At 42.6% G+C, this 13,892-nt stretch overlaps 1 protein-coding gene across 1 annotated transcript in view; it reads left to right on the forward strand.

Annotated features, from left to right (window-relative positions):
* LOC115163315 (complement C4-B) overlaps window positions 1-13,892 on the forward strand; it is a 29,944-nt gene that overhangs the window by 6,827 nt on the left and 9,225 nt on the right. The window contains exons 15-28 of the mRNA XM_029715093.1: window positions 142-274; window positions 430-498; window positions 1,706-1,912; window positions 2,223-2,340; window positions 2,589-2,659; window positions 2,890-3,029; window positions 3,214-3,417; window positions 3,935-3,986; window positions 4,102-4,185; window positions 4,413-4,616; window positions 4,707-4,939; window positions 5,333-5,437; window positions 5,645-5,813; window positions 9,496-9,710. Of these exons, the coding sequence (XP_029570953.1) occupies window positions 142-274; window positions 430-498; window positions 1,706-1,912; window positions 2,223-2,340; window positions 2,589-2,659; window positions 2,890-3,029; window positions 3,214-3,417; window positions 3,935-3,986; window positions 4,102-4,185; window positions 4,413-4,616; window positions 4,707-4,939; window positions 5,333-5,437; window positions 5,645-5,813; window positions 9,496-9,710 (2,004 nt within the window). The remainder of the gene's footprint in view (window positions 1-141; window positions 275-429; window positions 499-1,705; window positions 1,913-2,222; window positions 2,341-2,588; window positions 2,660-2,889; window positions 3,030-3,213; window positions 3,418-3,934; window positions 3,987-4,101; window positions 4,186-4,412; window positions 4,617-4,706; window positions 4,940-5,332; window positions 5,438-5,644; window positions 5,814-9,495; window positions 9,711-13,892) is intronic.

Here is a 13,892-nt window from a genome sequence, read left to right on the forward strand (position 1 = left end):
CGGACAGTTTGTACTGTTATATGTATCTACTGATTGTACAGGACAGGATGTGTTTATCTACCAGGGAGAAGGGGATATGCAAAAGACAAATATCTGTTGTTCATGTAGTAAATGGACCAATAAAGTAATCTTCTTCTTTAGATGTTTGCCTACATGAACTCATATGACCTGGCGTGCTCTGTGGGAGGAGGCAGGAACGACCAGTCTGTGTTACAGGACGCTGGGCTCGCCTTTATAACCAGCTGGGTGGATACACAGGATCACGTGAGAAAGGGTACGATTTACATTTAGACATTTAACTCATTAGAATGTTGAATGAGTAGTACATGTAAGGATCCTGGTTGGTTAAAGCATATCACTGCTGCTGTTGTTGATTAAATTTATTCCACACAATATTGTAAAATGATTTTTCTTTTGTCCTCTGATCAGATTACTCCTGTAACAGCATAGGAAGATCGAAGAGAGCCTTGAACCATCACCAGGCTTTCTCTGATATCAGTAGGTGTAGCAGTAACCTCAGCAAACCAAAATTGGTTCTGTGAAAGTTCCCAGAACTTTCTTTAGGTCGCAGCAAATGTTCTCATAACACAAAACTGTCCAGTTGTGCTGATGATTATAGAACGTTTGTATAAAACATTTGCCTGATGATACAAGATCATTCCTATAGCACATTTCATATGTTCTTTAAAGGTTCCCAGAATGTTTCTTTAGGTTGGAACATTGTGGGAACATCACAAAAGATATGTTTCCAAAACACAAAAACTGTCCCGTTGTGCGGACGATTCTACAATGTTTCTTTTAAGTGGCAAAAAAACATTCACCTAACATACAAGGGCGTTCCCAGACCACATTTTGTCTGTTCTTTAAAGGTTCCCAGAATGTTTCATTAAGTTGTGGGAACATTGTGGGGATATGGCAACTGTGCAGTTGTGCTGACATTCAGATAATGTTTGCATCAGGGTGCACAAAACATTGTTTTGATGTTGCAAGAATGTTGACAGAACAGCCTTTCTGAGTTCTTTAAAGGTTCCCAGAACATTTGTGGGAAACTGGTGGGTACATTACAAGAGATAGGTTGCACAGGACATTCCCTTAATGTTGTAAGAATGTTGACAGAACATATGAATTAAGTCTGGGATGTTGTCTGGGATGTTGCAAGAATATTCTTATGATATTCACAAAGGTTGCAGAGAACATTCCCACAATGTTGCACAATGTTCCACAATTTCCAAATAGGTCCGTTTTTATGACGTTCATAGCATATTTGTTTTAGGTTTAACATAATTCTTAGAGGTCCTCAAGCAAAAGTCCTCCTAGATCAGCAGTCATAGTCTTGGATACCATGTAAAACATTTTAGTGAACGTTAGGAGAACATTCCAAGGGTATTTAACTTTTTGTATTTTTTTTATCCTAATGTTAGATAAAACCCTATCTAGAACTTAATGGGAATCTTAGCTAATGTTCTGAGAATGTTCCCAGTTTGGTGGGACTTCTCCTATTCTCCCGCCATCCTCTGAGCACACTAGTTTTACTCTTATGGTGAGACTATCAACTATTATTAGTTATATAAGATGGACAGCACTCCAAAGGATACGTTTCAATAATCCTTTCATGACAAGTGTTCAGATATGTTTCAGCAAAATCATTCCTTAGTAAATGACATGTATATAATGTATTAGTGAGACACAGAGTTGTTGTGTGCAGTCAACAGGTATCCGGATCATTTGGAGAAGAGGTGTTGTCAGGATGGGGCCAAGTTTAACAGGCTGGGTCTGTCCTGTGAGAGTCGTCATGCTAAAACCACACACAAGCTCATTTCCTGTCGCACCGCCTTCCTCAAGTGCTGCAGAGATGCCACCATGCTGAGGAACAACATCAAGAAGACCAGGAAGACATATAGCCTGGCTAGATGTACACTATCTTATTATGTTATTACATTAGTAGTTGGACAATGACATCTAAGAAGAATCTTACAATCTACATATTATTGTGGTGCATTCAGTAATAGATAGATAAATAGATAAATCAATACTTTTGTATTTTTGCAGACAAGTTGTACTACAGTATATGCACATATTTTGCATTGATTAAGCTGAACATTTTTTTATGTTTTCTGAGTATATGCATATCTCCCTGTCCTCTTCCCTGTCCTCTTCCCTGTCCTCTTCCCTGTCCCCTTCCCTGTCCTCTTCCCTGTCCTCTTCCCTGTCCTCCTGTCTAGCAAATGGTGATATGGATGAGGAGGAGGCCATAGATGAGGTGTCTGTCCACCTGCGCTCTTACTTCCCTCAGACCTGGATGTGGGACATTGTTGATGTGGAGCCCTCTGGTCTCGTAAGGTAACCTGGTAATCTGCAACATCATGGACTTCAGGGCTACATCCCAAACGACACTCTATTACCTATATAGTGCAGTACTTTTGACTGGTAGACTAGGGAATAAGGTGTAATTTGGGACACAAGCCAGGACTGTCATGACTGGGGCCCAGAGTTTTCCCTGACCATGTGAACAGACTGGGTCAAACCGGGAGGCCAATATACTGTAGTGTAACTAGTAGTTAAATCATGTTGTTTGTTAATATTTTCAGACACAGTATTGCTGTCCCTGACTCCATCACTACCTGGGAGGTTCAAGCAGTGGGAATCTCTAAAACAAAAGGCAGGTCACCTCTTCCTTCTAACCTAAGACCATTACACTATCCTGGTCCTAAATCTGTTTGTGCTCTTGCCAACTCAGTTTGACAGTCATTGTCAAGCCAACCATGACAACGAGTGACAAGAAGTTGGCATGATAACACAAAGAGACTGGCGCTCAGTTTATCATTATGCCATTAGACTTTCAGAGGACAGTCATCAAGTGGTTAATGTTAGTGATGGTTTTCCCTTCAGGGTTTTGTATAGCTGAGCCCAAGCCTCTGGTGGTGTTCCAGGACTTCTTTGTCTCTCTCAGACTGCCCTATTCTGTGAAGAGAAACGAACAGCTGCAGGTGAAAGCTGTGGTGTACAACTACAGAACCGACAGTATGGAGGTAACTTGTTTTCTTAAAACAATATATGTCAAAACAATATATTCAAATCCAAAATGCCCCCAACAGCCATTTATTCAAATAAACAACAGTTGCAGACATTATCATCTGTAGATTCCTTTGATAGACATTTTTACTATACTAACATCTACTGCCATGTCTACTGTATGTGTTTCTCTCTGTGAAGGTGACAGTAGAGCTGGTGTGGGTGGAGGGTCTGTGCAGTGCAGGGGGAGACAGAGGGTACAAGGAGGTGGTCACAGTACCTGGTAAGTCTACTGTCCCTGTCTACTTCACCGTGGTTCCTCTGGTCATAGGAAACATCCCTATCCAGGTAGAGGCCTACACTAAGACCGCTCGCGACCAGATCAAGAAGGACCTCAAAGTCACGGTATGAACACAACACTGGCAAATGTTTCAACTTGTATCACTTTTCTCCCACTAATACACAGTAGTTCTACTGTATGTCTCTATAATACATATGTACATTAGGCTACATGTGGTTCTCACTTCTTTATTGAGCTGAACACAACTGGCAACATGTGGATTTTAATCTCTTTTTACCATTTTTCTCCCCTTTTACAAAAGTTACAGTACAGGTGCAGGATCTTAATTTGATCACCCTGTTGCGGGAAAATTTTCCTGCAATGCATGACATTTAAAACTTGTAGTGTATTTGAGGTTTTAAAAGGCTCTGGAGTTTGTAATTTCCACTTTAACATTTCAGACTTGATTTTCCCTTATGAAAAAAATGTTTCAACCCCTACAAAAATTTAATAATTCTAATTTCCTGCTGCTGCAGGATTATTTTCTTGCTGTAGCAAACTGGCTCAAATTCAGATCCTACATCTGTATATGTCTGTATAACCATTCTGAATGAGACTCTCACCTTTTGTTCTGTTATACAGGGGGAAGGGGAACTGGTCTCAATACAACATGAATACAACATTGATGGGAATGGTAATGTTGTTTATCAGAACATCTGAGATCGGTAGTAAAAGGGACATTTATGCAAACAAGCCAAATCAGACATTGAGTTAAAACAGGTTCTCGACTTCCTATCTATGTTACACAGCTGCCAAGTCAATCGAACTTAAAATCCCACCTCCTCCTAGTGCTGTACCTGGACTGGAATCTGACGCCTACATCAGTGTCAAAGGTAAGTAGGGTCCACAGACTCGCTCTACCCACACCTTTAGACAGACTTTCTGTTCATGTGGCGTCTGTAGTACTGAATGTTTACATTTAAAAATATATATTGTTCCTGGAGATATTATTTCAGACTAGGAGTCTTCCCTGACCAATCTCCAGGCCTAGTTAACTACTATAAGGGGGAAACCTCCTGGTCCCATGTATAAGCTCTGTGCCCATGTACCCTCCATGTAGGTGGCGTGATGGGAGAGTCCGTGGAAAACTGTCTGAACCTGGATGGAGTGGACCGGCTCATCTCCCTGCCCAAGGGGTGTGCGGAGCAGACGATGGTCACCATGTCTCCAGCCATCCACGCCATGAGATACCTGGACACCACGGGACAGTGGATCGACCTGAAGGCTGAACGCAGAGACGAAGCTCAGGCCATGATACAGACTGGTGAGGGGACACCTTAAGTTAATCGCTTTGAGACATCTAACCTTGTGGGAATCAAACAGTTGAAATGAATTGATTATTTCTCTTTCCAAGGATACGCCAGAATCCTGACGTTCAAGAAGACAGACGGATCCTATGGAGCTTTCCTGTCAACACCAAGCAGTGTTTGGTTGACAGCCTTTATAGCCAAGGAGTTGTCCCAGTGCAGGGACGTGATTTCAGTGGAGGACTCCTACATCCAACAGTCTATCTCCTACCTGGTGTCTAAACAGCTGGCCAGTGGAGCCTTCACTGACCCTAACCCACTCTATGACCGCACCATGCAGGTAAGAATACTTTATTCATCTGTGCGAAAATGTGTTTTTTGCTGTACCCAACCACTCCAATATAGATACACATACACAAAAACACTGGAGCAGTGGGCAGCCATAGTGCGCCGCATGGTGAGCAGTTTATGGGTTAAGTGTCTTGCTCAAGGGCACAGCGGCTGGAGACGTCGTCTTTCTTGGATTTGTCACCTAACAACCCTCTAGTCGTCTCGTCCAATGTTTTCAGCCCGTCAGGGATTCGAACTGGCAAGTTTCCGGTAGCAAGCCCGCCCCTCTGGCCTCTATGTACGACCCAAATGTTCTCCATGACCAGACCATGCAGGTACACGACCATAACATACAATACATTACTGTGTCTTTACCTGTCTGCTATCTCTCCATTCCCATCAGGGTGGAGTGGGAGGGTTTGAGGGAGAGGTGTCCCTGACAGCGTTCGTTCTGATAGCCATGCACCACGCTGTGCCACTGTACCCTGAAGGACAAGACTCAGAAGTGGTAATACATCATTCAAGTCATGGACTTAACCTTAACATCACTGACTTAACCTGACTAAAGTTGTGGAATTATCCTAAATGGGCAAATGGGTTTTGCAACAGACTATACCAGAATGAAGCTCATGCATTTTTTACTCTTGTGGTAATGTTTAAGTAATGCATATTGCTAATTATAATGCTAAATCTATCCACCATTCCCCTGTGTTAGAGGTATGCTATGGAGCAGGCTAAGGTCTACCTGGGGTCGAAGCTGGACTCCCTTGAGAGGCCCTTCGCGGTATCCATCACCTCCTACGCCCTCTCTCTAACGTCCCCTGGTGGAGATGCTGCTTCCATGGCTCAGACCAAACTCAGGGCTTTGGCACAGTGTGACAACGGTCAGTACCTTGTAATTTACTGGTCATCTGGATAAGAGGGACTATGGGTTATCTAATTGTCATATTACTTCAGTAGTCCTCTAGAGCAGAAGGGCTATATTCATCTACCACAAGTGTGTTACCATAAATACTGTTTTAATTAATTCCTTTGGACATAAACCTGCTTTGATAAATAGCTCCTGTAAAGTATTACAGGTCGTGGCTGGAGAAAAAGTCTGCATAGGGTATTCTGCGTAGACATTGATTTCCTTGGCTGTATGAATACTGAGTTCAGTAGGTAGATATCCACAATTACAACATTTAAACAGCAGAGGGCGACATATTTACTGATGGCCCCCCCGCAAAAGTATGCCGCTGTTAAAGTGGGGGCTGAACTTACTGATTTGGCCTCGTTTTCCGTCTTGGTCATTAACCCCATAGGGATATCGAATGTCAAACCAAATTGACCATGGGCATTACGATCGTGTCGCAAGAAGCTGCACTCCGAATTGATTGATTACTTGGGTTAGGCCAGCTGTCGGCATGTTTGACCCAACCCAAGGAAAACTGATTAGGTACCCTGCTTTCCATGACATACTATTTTTTTCCTATCATCTCGCAAATGACCGTTTCGAACGACACTGACCAAATGTTCCTATTTATACGTTGTATAAATGTTTCTGACTCATCGATGGCACATATGCCGTTTTCAAAATAAGAAGTTACTCGCTCTTTAAAGTTACTGTACACTCTTAGAAAAGGTTCGACATGGAACCCAAAATGGTTCTAGTGGCGAAAGAAACCCACACCTATTTAGGCGAGGTGCTGGCTAGCGGAGTAGAACACTAGGAGTTCAGATCCAACGTTTCGACAGACAAGCTGTCTTCATCAGGGTATAATGACAGACACTGCGGGGTGACTAGTTTATATAGTGTCAAAGGACACACACAGGTGTCTGTAATCATGGCCGGGTGTGGCCTGATATCATTGGTTAATTGTTATATATTAAAATAACATACCAAATACATGCACGGATAGCATACGATCATAGATACCATTTGGCTACATAGGCCTACAAACATTTACAATAGCAAAATCACAATAATGGCTTCAGATCAAAGTCTATGTTGAGACTGAAGGGAGCAAGGCTCTTTAAATGAAAGATCCAGGCAGCCTCTCGTTTTAACAATAAATTATCGAGGTCACCCCCTCTCCTAGGGAGGGTGACATGTTCGATGCCAATATAACGTAGGGACGAAATCGAGTGGTTTGCTTCCAAAAAGTGGGCCTCAACTGGGTAAGTCGAGGTTTTGCACCTAATGGTGCTAAGATGCTCCGAGATTCGTACTTTTAATTCACGCTTTGTTTTACCCACATAATGTTTTACCACAAAGACAAGTTATAAGATAAATAACTGTGGAGAACGTGATAACACCTGTTAATGTTGCGACAGTTCGTTTCTGGTAATAGAACAAAATAGTCATCACATAGTAACTTCTGATTTAGCTGTACTTTAATTAATGCAAACACGTGTGTGGTATATGTGTGGTTCGTATATATACGGTCTCGCTGTTTTACCTCGCAGGGCAAAACAGAAGAAGAGAGCGACACATCCTATTGTTCTCTCTTTTATACTGAGAGATATTTCCCGCTTAATGCTGGCCTGTCCGAGGGAGGAGGAGCGTGGTTTAAACTTGCTCCTACTGTCGTCGGCGTGTAGGCTGATCCCAGCGTCGTGACGCACTTCCTGTTGCCGGTTGTAGTTCTTCTTGTCTTCAACAGTTGATTTACTCGTAGTTTATGTACTTAGCATTGTAACATAGCTTCCCCAGTATATTATATAAGTTATGCATACAAATAGCCAGTTCAACCCTAACACACCTTTGATTGGGATCTGTTTCCCTGTTTGGGGGTGTTTGAAGGATCTACATGTATAAGTGCCATTGCATTGGCACAGCCATTAATTACACTTGAAGTTTTCATCAAGTAGGGGCGCAAATAGACGTTGTGCAGGGATATCTTGGGGTGGTAAATCAGAGGTTACCAATTGATCGCTGAGATTTCTGCCCCGAGAGAATACGACCAAAGGAGGGTCCGAAAACACATTAACGTTACAGATACTGTCATCGGATCTTGGAATGTGCCAATGTTTGTGGACGATTTCCTTAATTTGTTCAGAGCACTTTGAATAGCGGGTAGTTAGAAAGCAAGAATGCTTATTTTTGTGAGACTGACCTTGAAAAATATCATGTCTCGGTTTGTTTTGAATTTTCTCAATGGCAGTATTAATCTGACCATTTTTGAACCTCTTCTCCTTGAATTTTCTTTGCGTATTATTTCTGTCGAAATCTGTTTATCTTTTTTTTGCAAATTCTTTTGATTCGACAGAATTGGCTGTAGGGCAAACTGTTTTTCAAAGGAAGTGGGTGACAACTATCAGCCTTCAACAAACTGTTACGATCAGTAGGTTTCCTGTAAAGATCAGTGTATAGAACATTATCTTCACACAAGATCAGAAGATCAAGAAAACTGATTTGAAATGTGTCAGATTGCATAGTAAATCTCAGATGCTCAGAACAGGAGTTAAGAAAAGCATGGAACACCTGGAGCTGTTTTGCATCACCCCTCCATAGAACAAAAATATCATCAATATACCGTTTCCAAATAATGAAGTTAGGCAAGAAAACATTTTTGAGAGGACTGAAAATGGACTGTTTCTCCATGTAACCCACATACAAATTAGCATAGTTAGGAGCCATGGGGGATCCCATAGCAGTACCCTTAGTCTGAATAAATAAATCATTTAGAAACATGAAGTAGTTGTGAGTATTATTTCAGCCAATGTTATAATGCATGCACTGGAAGGTAGTTCATTGGGGTCATGTTGCAGAAGAAAATGTTCCAGAGCTTCAATACCGCCCTCGTGGAATATTTGTGTATAACGACTCAACGTCAAAAGTAACTAACAAAAAGTATTATCAGGGAGAGGATCAAGAGATTCAATAATAGAGACCATACTGCTGGTCGAGTTTGCAATATGTCTCAATAGAGTGATTGCGATTGAATGGAGGTACACAATAACTCTTACTTCTGAAAGGAGTCGGAGTATGTGCAGGTGAGCAACCTACATGTTCAGTAGAAATATCACGATTAGGGGAGCTAAAGTATTCCCTTAAACGGATGTTTCTAAAAAACTTAAACGTGTCTACCTTAACATCAAAATCGTTGTACTGAGTTGTAGGCACAAAATAGAACCCTTTATTAAGCAAGGAGACATGGGCAGGGCTCAATATCTTGCTTGATAAATTAAAGACACTCAGTCCCGCGGGTTCTGGGACCAGCTCGTGCGTTTCTCTTCAATCGTGTTATCCATTTCAATAAAATACTTTTTCAACTGGTCAACAATTAATGTCATTAAATCAATAGAGCATTTGTTCAGGATGGCACACCAGCGCTCATAGAAATAAATCATCTGTGCACTGTCCCAATGATGGTTCTTTTTGCCACCTTACCAAAAAAGGTTCTACCTGGAACCAAAAAAGGTTCTACCTGGAACCAAAAAAGGTTCTACTTGGAACCAAAAAAGGTTCTACTTGTAACCAAAAAAAGGTTCTTCAAAAAGTTATCCTATGGGGACAGCCCAAGAACCCACTAAGGTTCTAGATACAATCTTAAAAAAAAAGGTGCTATCTCTCCCCTGTAGAGGTAGCTACATGTCACTGGGAGGCCAGTGACGCTCTAAGGCTGAGTGGGGAGAAGAGGGCCAATCGGGTTCCCCAGGCCAAGGCCATCTCCGTGGAGACCACGGCCTACGCCCTGCTCCAGACGGTGGTGGAGGGAGACGTGGCGTATGCGACGCCCATCGCCCGCTGGCTCACTGAGCAGAGGCAGTATGGAGGAGGGTTCCGCTCTACACAGGTAAGTACTTTAGGACAAGCCACCAGTAGACAGACGGGTAGGTACTTTAGGACAAGCCACCAGTAGACAGATTGGTAGGTACTTTAGGACAAGCCACCAGTAGACAGACGGGTAGGTACTTTAGGACAAGCCACCAGTAGACAGACGGGTAGGTACCGTAGGACAAGCCACCAGTAGACAGACGGGTAGGTACCGTAGGACAAGCCACCAGTAGACAGACGGGTAGGTACTTTAGGACAAGCCACCAGTAGACAGACGGGTAGGTACCGTAGGACAAGCCACCAGTAGACAGATTGGTAGGTACCGTAGGACAAGCCACCAGTAGACAGATTGGTAGGTACTTTAGGACAAGCCACCAGTAGACAGACAGGTAGGTACCGTAGGACAAGCCACCAGCAGACAGACGGGTAGATACCGTAGGACAAGCCACCAGTAGACAGACGGGTAGGTACCGTAGGACAAGCCACCAGTAGACAGATGGGTAGGTACCGTAGGACAAGCCACCAGTAGACAGATGGGTAGGTACCGTAGGACAAGCCACCAGTAGACAGACGGGTAGGTACCGTAGGACAAGCCACCAGTAGACAGACGGGTAGGTACCGTAGGACAAGCCACCAGTAGACAGACGGGTAGGTACCGTAGGACAAGCCACCAGTAGACAGATGGGTAGGTACCGTAGGACAAGCCACCAGTAGACAGATGGGTAGGTACCGTAGGACAAGCCACCAGTAGACAGACGAGTAGGTACCGTAGGACAAGCCACCAGTAGACAGATTGGTAGGTACCGTAGGACAAGCCACCAGTAGACAGACGGGTAGGTACCGTAGGACAAGCCACCAGTAGACAGACGAGTAGGTACCGTAGGACAAGCCACCAGTAGACAGACGGGTAGGTACCGTAGGACAAGCCACCAGTAGACAGACGGGTAGGTACCGTAGGACAAGCCACCAGTAGACAGATTGGTAGGTACCGTAGGACAAGCCACCAGTAGACAGATGGGTAGGTACCGTAGGACAAGCCACCAGTAGACAGACGGGTAGGTACCGTAGGACAAGCCACCAGTAGACAGATTGGTAGGTACCGTAGGACAAGCCACCAGTAGACAGATTGGTAGGTACCATAGGACAAGCCACCAGTAGACAGATTGGTAGGTACCGTAGGACAAGCCACCAGTAGACAGATTGGTAGGTACCGTAGGACAAGCCACCAGTAGACAGATTGGTAGGTACCGTAGGACAAGCCACCAGTAGACAGATTGGTAGGTACCATAGGACAAGCCACCAGTAGACAGATTGGTAGGTACCGTAGGACAAGCCACCAGTAGACCAACAGAGCATTATGATCTGGAGCTAGGAGTTATCACTGACCACCTGACGTGACCTGGAAAAACTCCTGGCCCTAGTTATACTATTCTCTTTTTCGCTCTCTTTGCCCCCTCCTCTCTCTCTCTTTCCCACACTTTCACACTTTCTCTCTCTCACTTTCTCTCTTTCTTTCAATTCAAAGGGCTTTATTGGCATGGGAAACATATGTTAACATTGCCAAAGCAAGTGAGGTAGATGATATGCAAAAGTTAAATAAACAATAAAAATGAACAGTAAACATTACACTCACAGAAGTTCCAAAATAACAAAGACATTACAAATGTCATATTATGTGTTTATATACGTTGTTGTAAAGATGTACAAATGGTTAAAAGTACAAAAGGGAAAATAAATAAGCATAAATATGGGTTGCATTTACAATCGTGTTTGTTCTTCACTGGTTGACCTTTTCTTGAGACAACAGGTCACAAATCTTGCTGCTGTGATGGCACACTGGTATTTCACCCAGTATATATGGGAGTTTATCAAAATCGGGTTTGTTTTCAAATTATTTGTGGATCTGTGTAATCTGAGGAAAATCTGTGTCTCTAATATGGTCATTCATTGGGCAGGAGGTTAGGAAGTGTAGCTCAGTTTCCACCTCATTTTGTGGGCAGTGTGCACATAGACTGTCTTCTCTTGAGAGCCAGGTCTGCCTACGGTGGCCTTTCTCAATAGCAAGGCTATGCTCACTGAGTCTGTACATAGTCAAAGTTTTCCTTAAGTTTGGGTCAGTCACAGTGGTCAGGTATTCTGCCACTGTGTACTTTCTGTTTAGGGCCAAATAGCATTCTAGTTTGCTCTGTTATTTTGTTTATTCTTTCCAATGTGTCAAGTAATTATCTTTTTGTTTTCTCATGATTTGGTTTGGTCTAATTGTGTTGCTGTCCTGGGGCTCTGTGGGGTGTGTTTGTGTTTGTGAACAGAGCCCCAGGACCAGCTTGCTTAGGGGACTCTTCTCCAGGTTAATTTCTCTGTAGGTGATGGCTTTGTTATGGAAGGTTTGGGAATCGCTTCCTTTTAGGTGGTTGTAGAATTTAACAGCTCTTTTCTGGATTTTGATAATTAGCGGGTATGAGCCTAATTCTGCTCTGTATTCATTATTTGGTGTTTTACGTTGTACAATGAGGATCTTTTTGCAGAATTCTGCATGCAGAGTCTCAATTTGGTGTTTGTCCCATTTTGTGAATTCTTGGTTGGTGAACGGACCCCAGACCTCACAACCAAAAAGGGCAATGGGTTCTATAACTGATTCAAGTATCTTTAGCCAGATCCTAATTGGTATGTTGAATTTTATGTTCCTTTTGATGGCATAGAATGCCCTTCTTGCCTTGTAACTCAGATCGTTCACAGCTTTGTGGAAGTTACCTGTGGCGCTGATGTTTAGGCCAAGGTATGTATAGTTTTTTGTGTGCTCTAGGGCAACGGTGTCTAGATGGAATTTGTATTTGTGGTCCTGGCGACTGGACCACAACAGTAGACATTTGACTTCAGATTCTAGCAGGGTGCTGCAGACTTTTCTAGTGCCCGCGCCAATTCGTTGATATATATGTTGAAGAGGGTGGGGCTTAGCTGCAACACCACTTTCCATCAATTTGTATAGCAGACCCTCATGCCAAATTGAGTCTAAGGCTTTTTTGAAATCAACAAAGCATGAGAAGACTTTGCCTTTGTTTTGGTCATTTAGGGTGTGCAGGGTGAATACGTGGTCTGTCGTACAGTAATTTGGTAAAAAGCCAATTTGACTTTTGCTCAGTACATTTTTTTCACTGAAGAAATGTATGAGTCTGATTGACATTTACGTCATTTAGCAGACGCTCTTATCCAGAGCGACTTACAAATTGGTGCATTCACCATATGATATCCAGTTAATGATAATGCAGAGCATTTTCCCAAGGTTGCTGTTGACGCATATCCCACGGTAGTTATATTGGGGTCAAATTTGTCTCCACTTTTGTGGATTGGGGTGATCAGTCCTTGGTTCCAAATATTGGGGAAGATGCCAGAGCTAATGATTTTTACATTTACATTTACGTAATTTAGCAGACGCTCTTATCCAGAGCGACTTACAAATTGGTGCATTCACCTTATGATATCGATGTTAAAGAGTTTTAGTATAACCAATTGGAATATGTTGTCTGTATATTTGATCATTTCATTGAGGATACCATCAACACCACATGCCTTTTTGGGTTGGAGGGTTTTTATTTTGTCCTGTAGCTCATTCAAGGTAATTGGAGAATCCAGTGGGTTCTTGTAGTCTTTAATAGTTTATTGTAAGATTTGTATTTGATCATGTATATGTTTTTGCTGTTTGTTCTTTGTTATAGAGTCAAAAAGATTGGAGAAGTGGTTTACCCATACATCTCCACTTTGGGAAGAAAATTCTTTGTGTTGTTTGTTTAGTGTTTTCCAATTTTCCAAGAAGTGGTTAGAGTCTATGGATTTTTAAATTACATTGAGCTGATTTCTGACGTGTTGTTCCTTCTTTTCCCGTAGTGTATTTCTGTATTGTTTTAGTGATTCACCGTAGTGAAGGAGTAGACTCAGGTTTTCCGAGTCTTTATCATTTACATTTACATTTACGTCATTTAGCAGACGCTCTTATCCAGAGCAACTTACAGTAGTGAATGCATACCATACATTTTTTTTCTTCCCCGTACTGCCCCCGCGTGGGAATCGAACCCACAACCCTGGCGTTGCAAACCCCATGCTCCATTTGTCATTGTTGTTCATTTTCTTCGGTTTTCTATTTGAGATTTTTAGATTTGACAGGGAAGCTATACTTTTAAGATTTTCTACTGCCAAGTTTACACCT

This window comes from Salmo trutta, chromosome 26 (assembly GCF_901001165.1).
Source record: "Salmo trutta chromosome 26, fSalTru1.1, whole genome shotgun sequence".
NCBI classification, from domain to species: Eukaryota; Metazoa; Chordata; class Actinopteri; order Salmoniformes; family Salmonidae; genus Salmo; species Salmo trutta.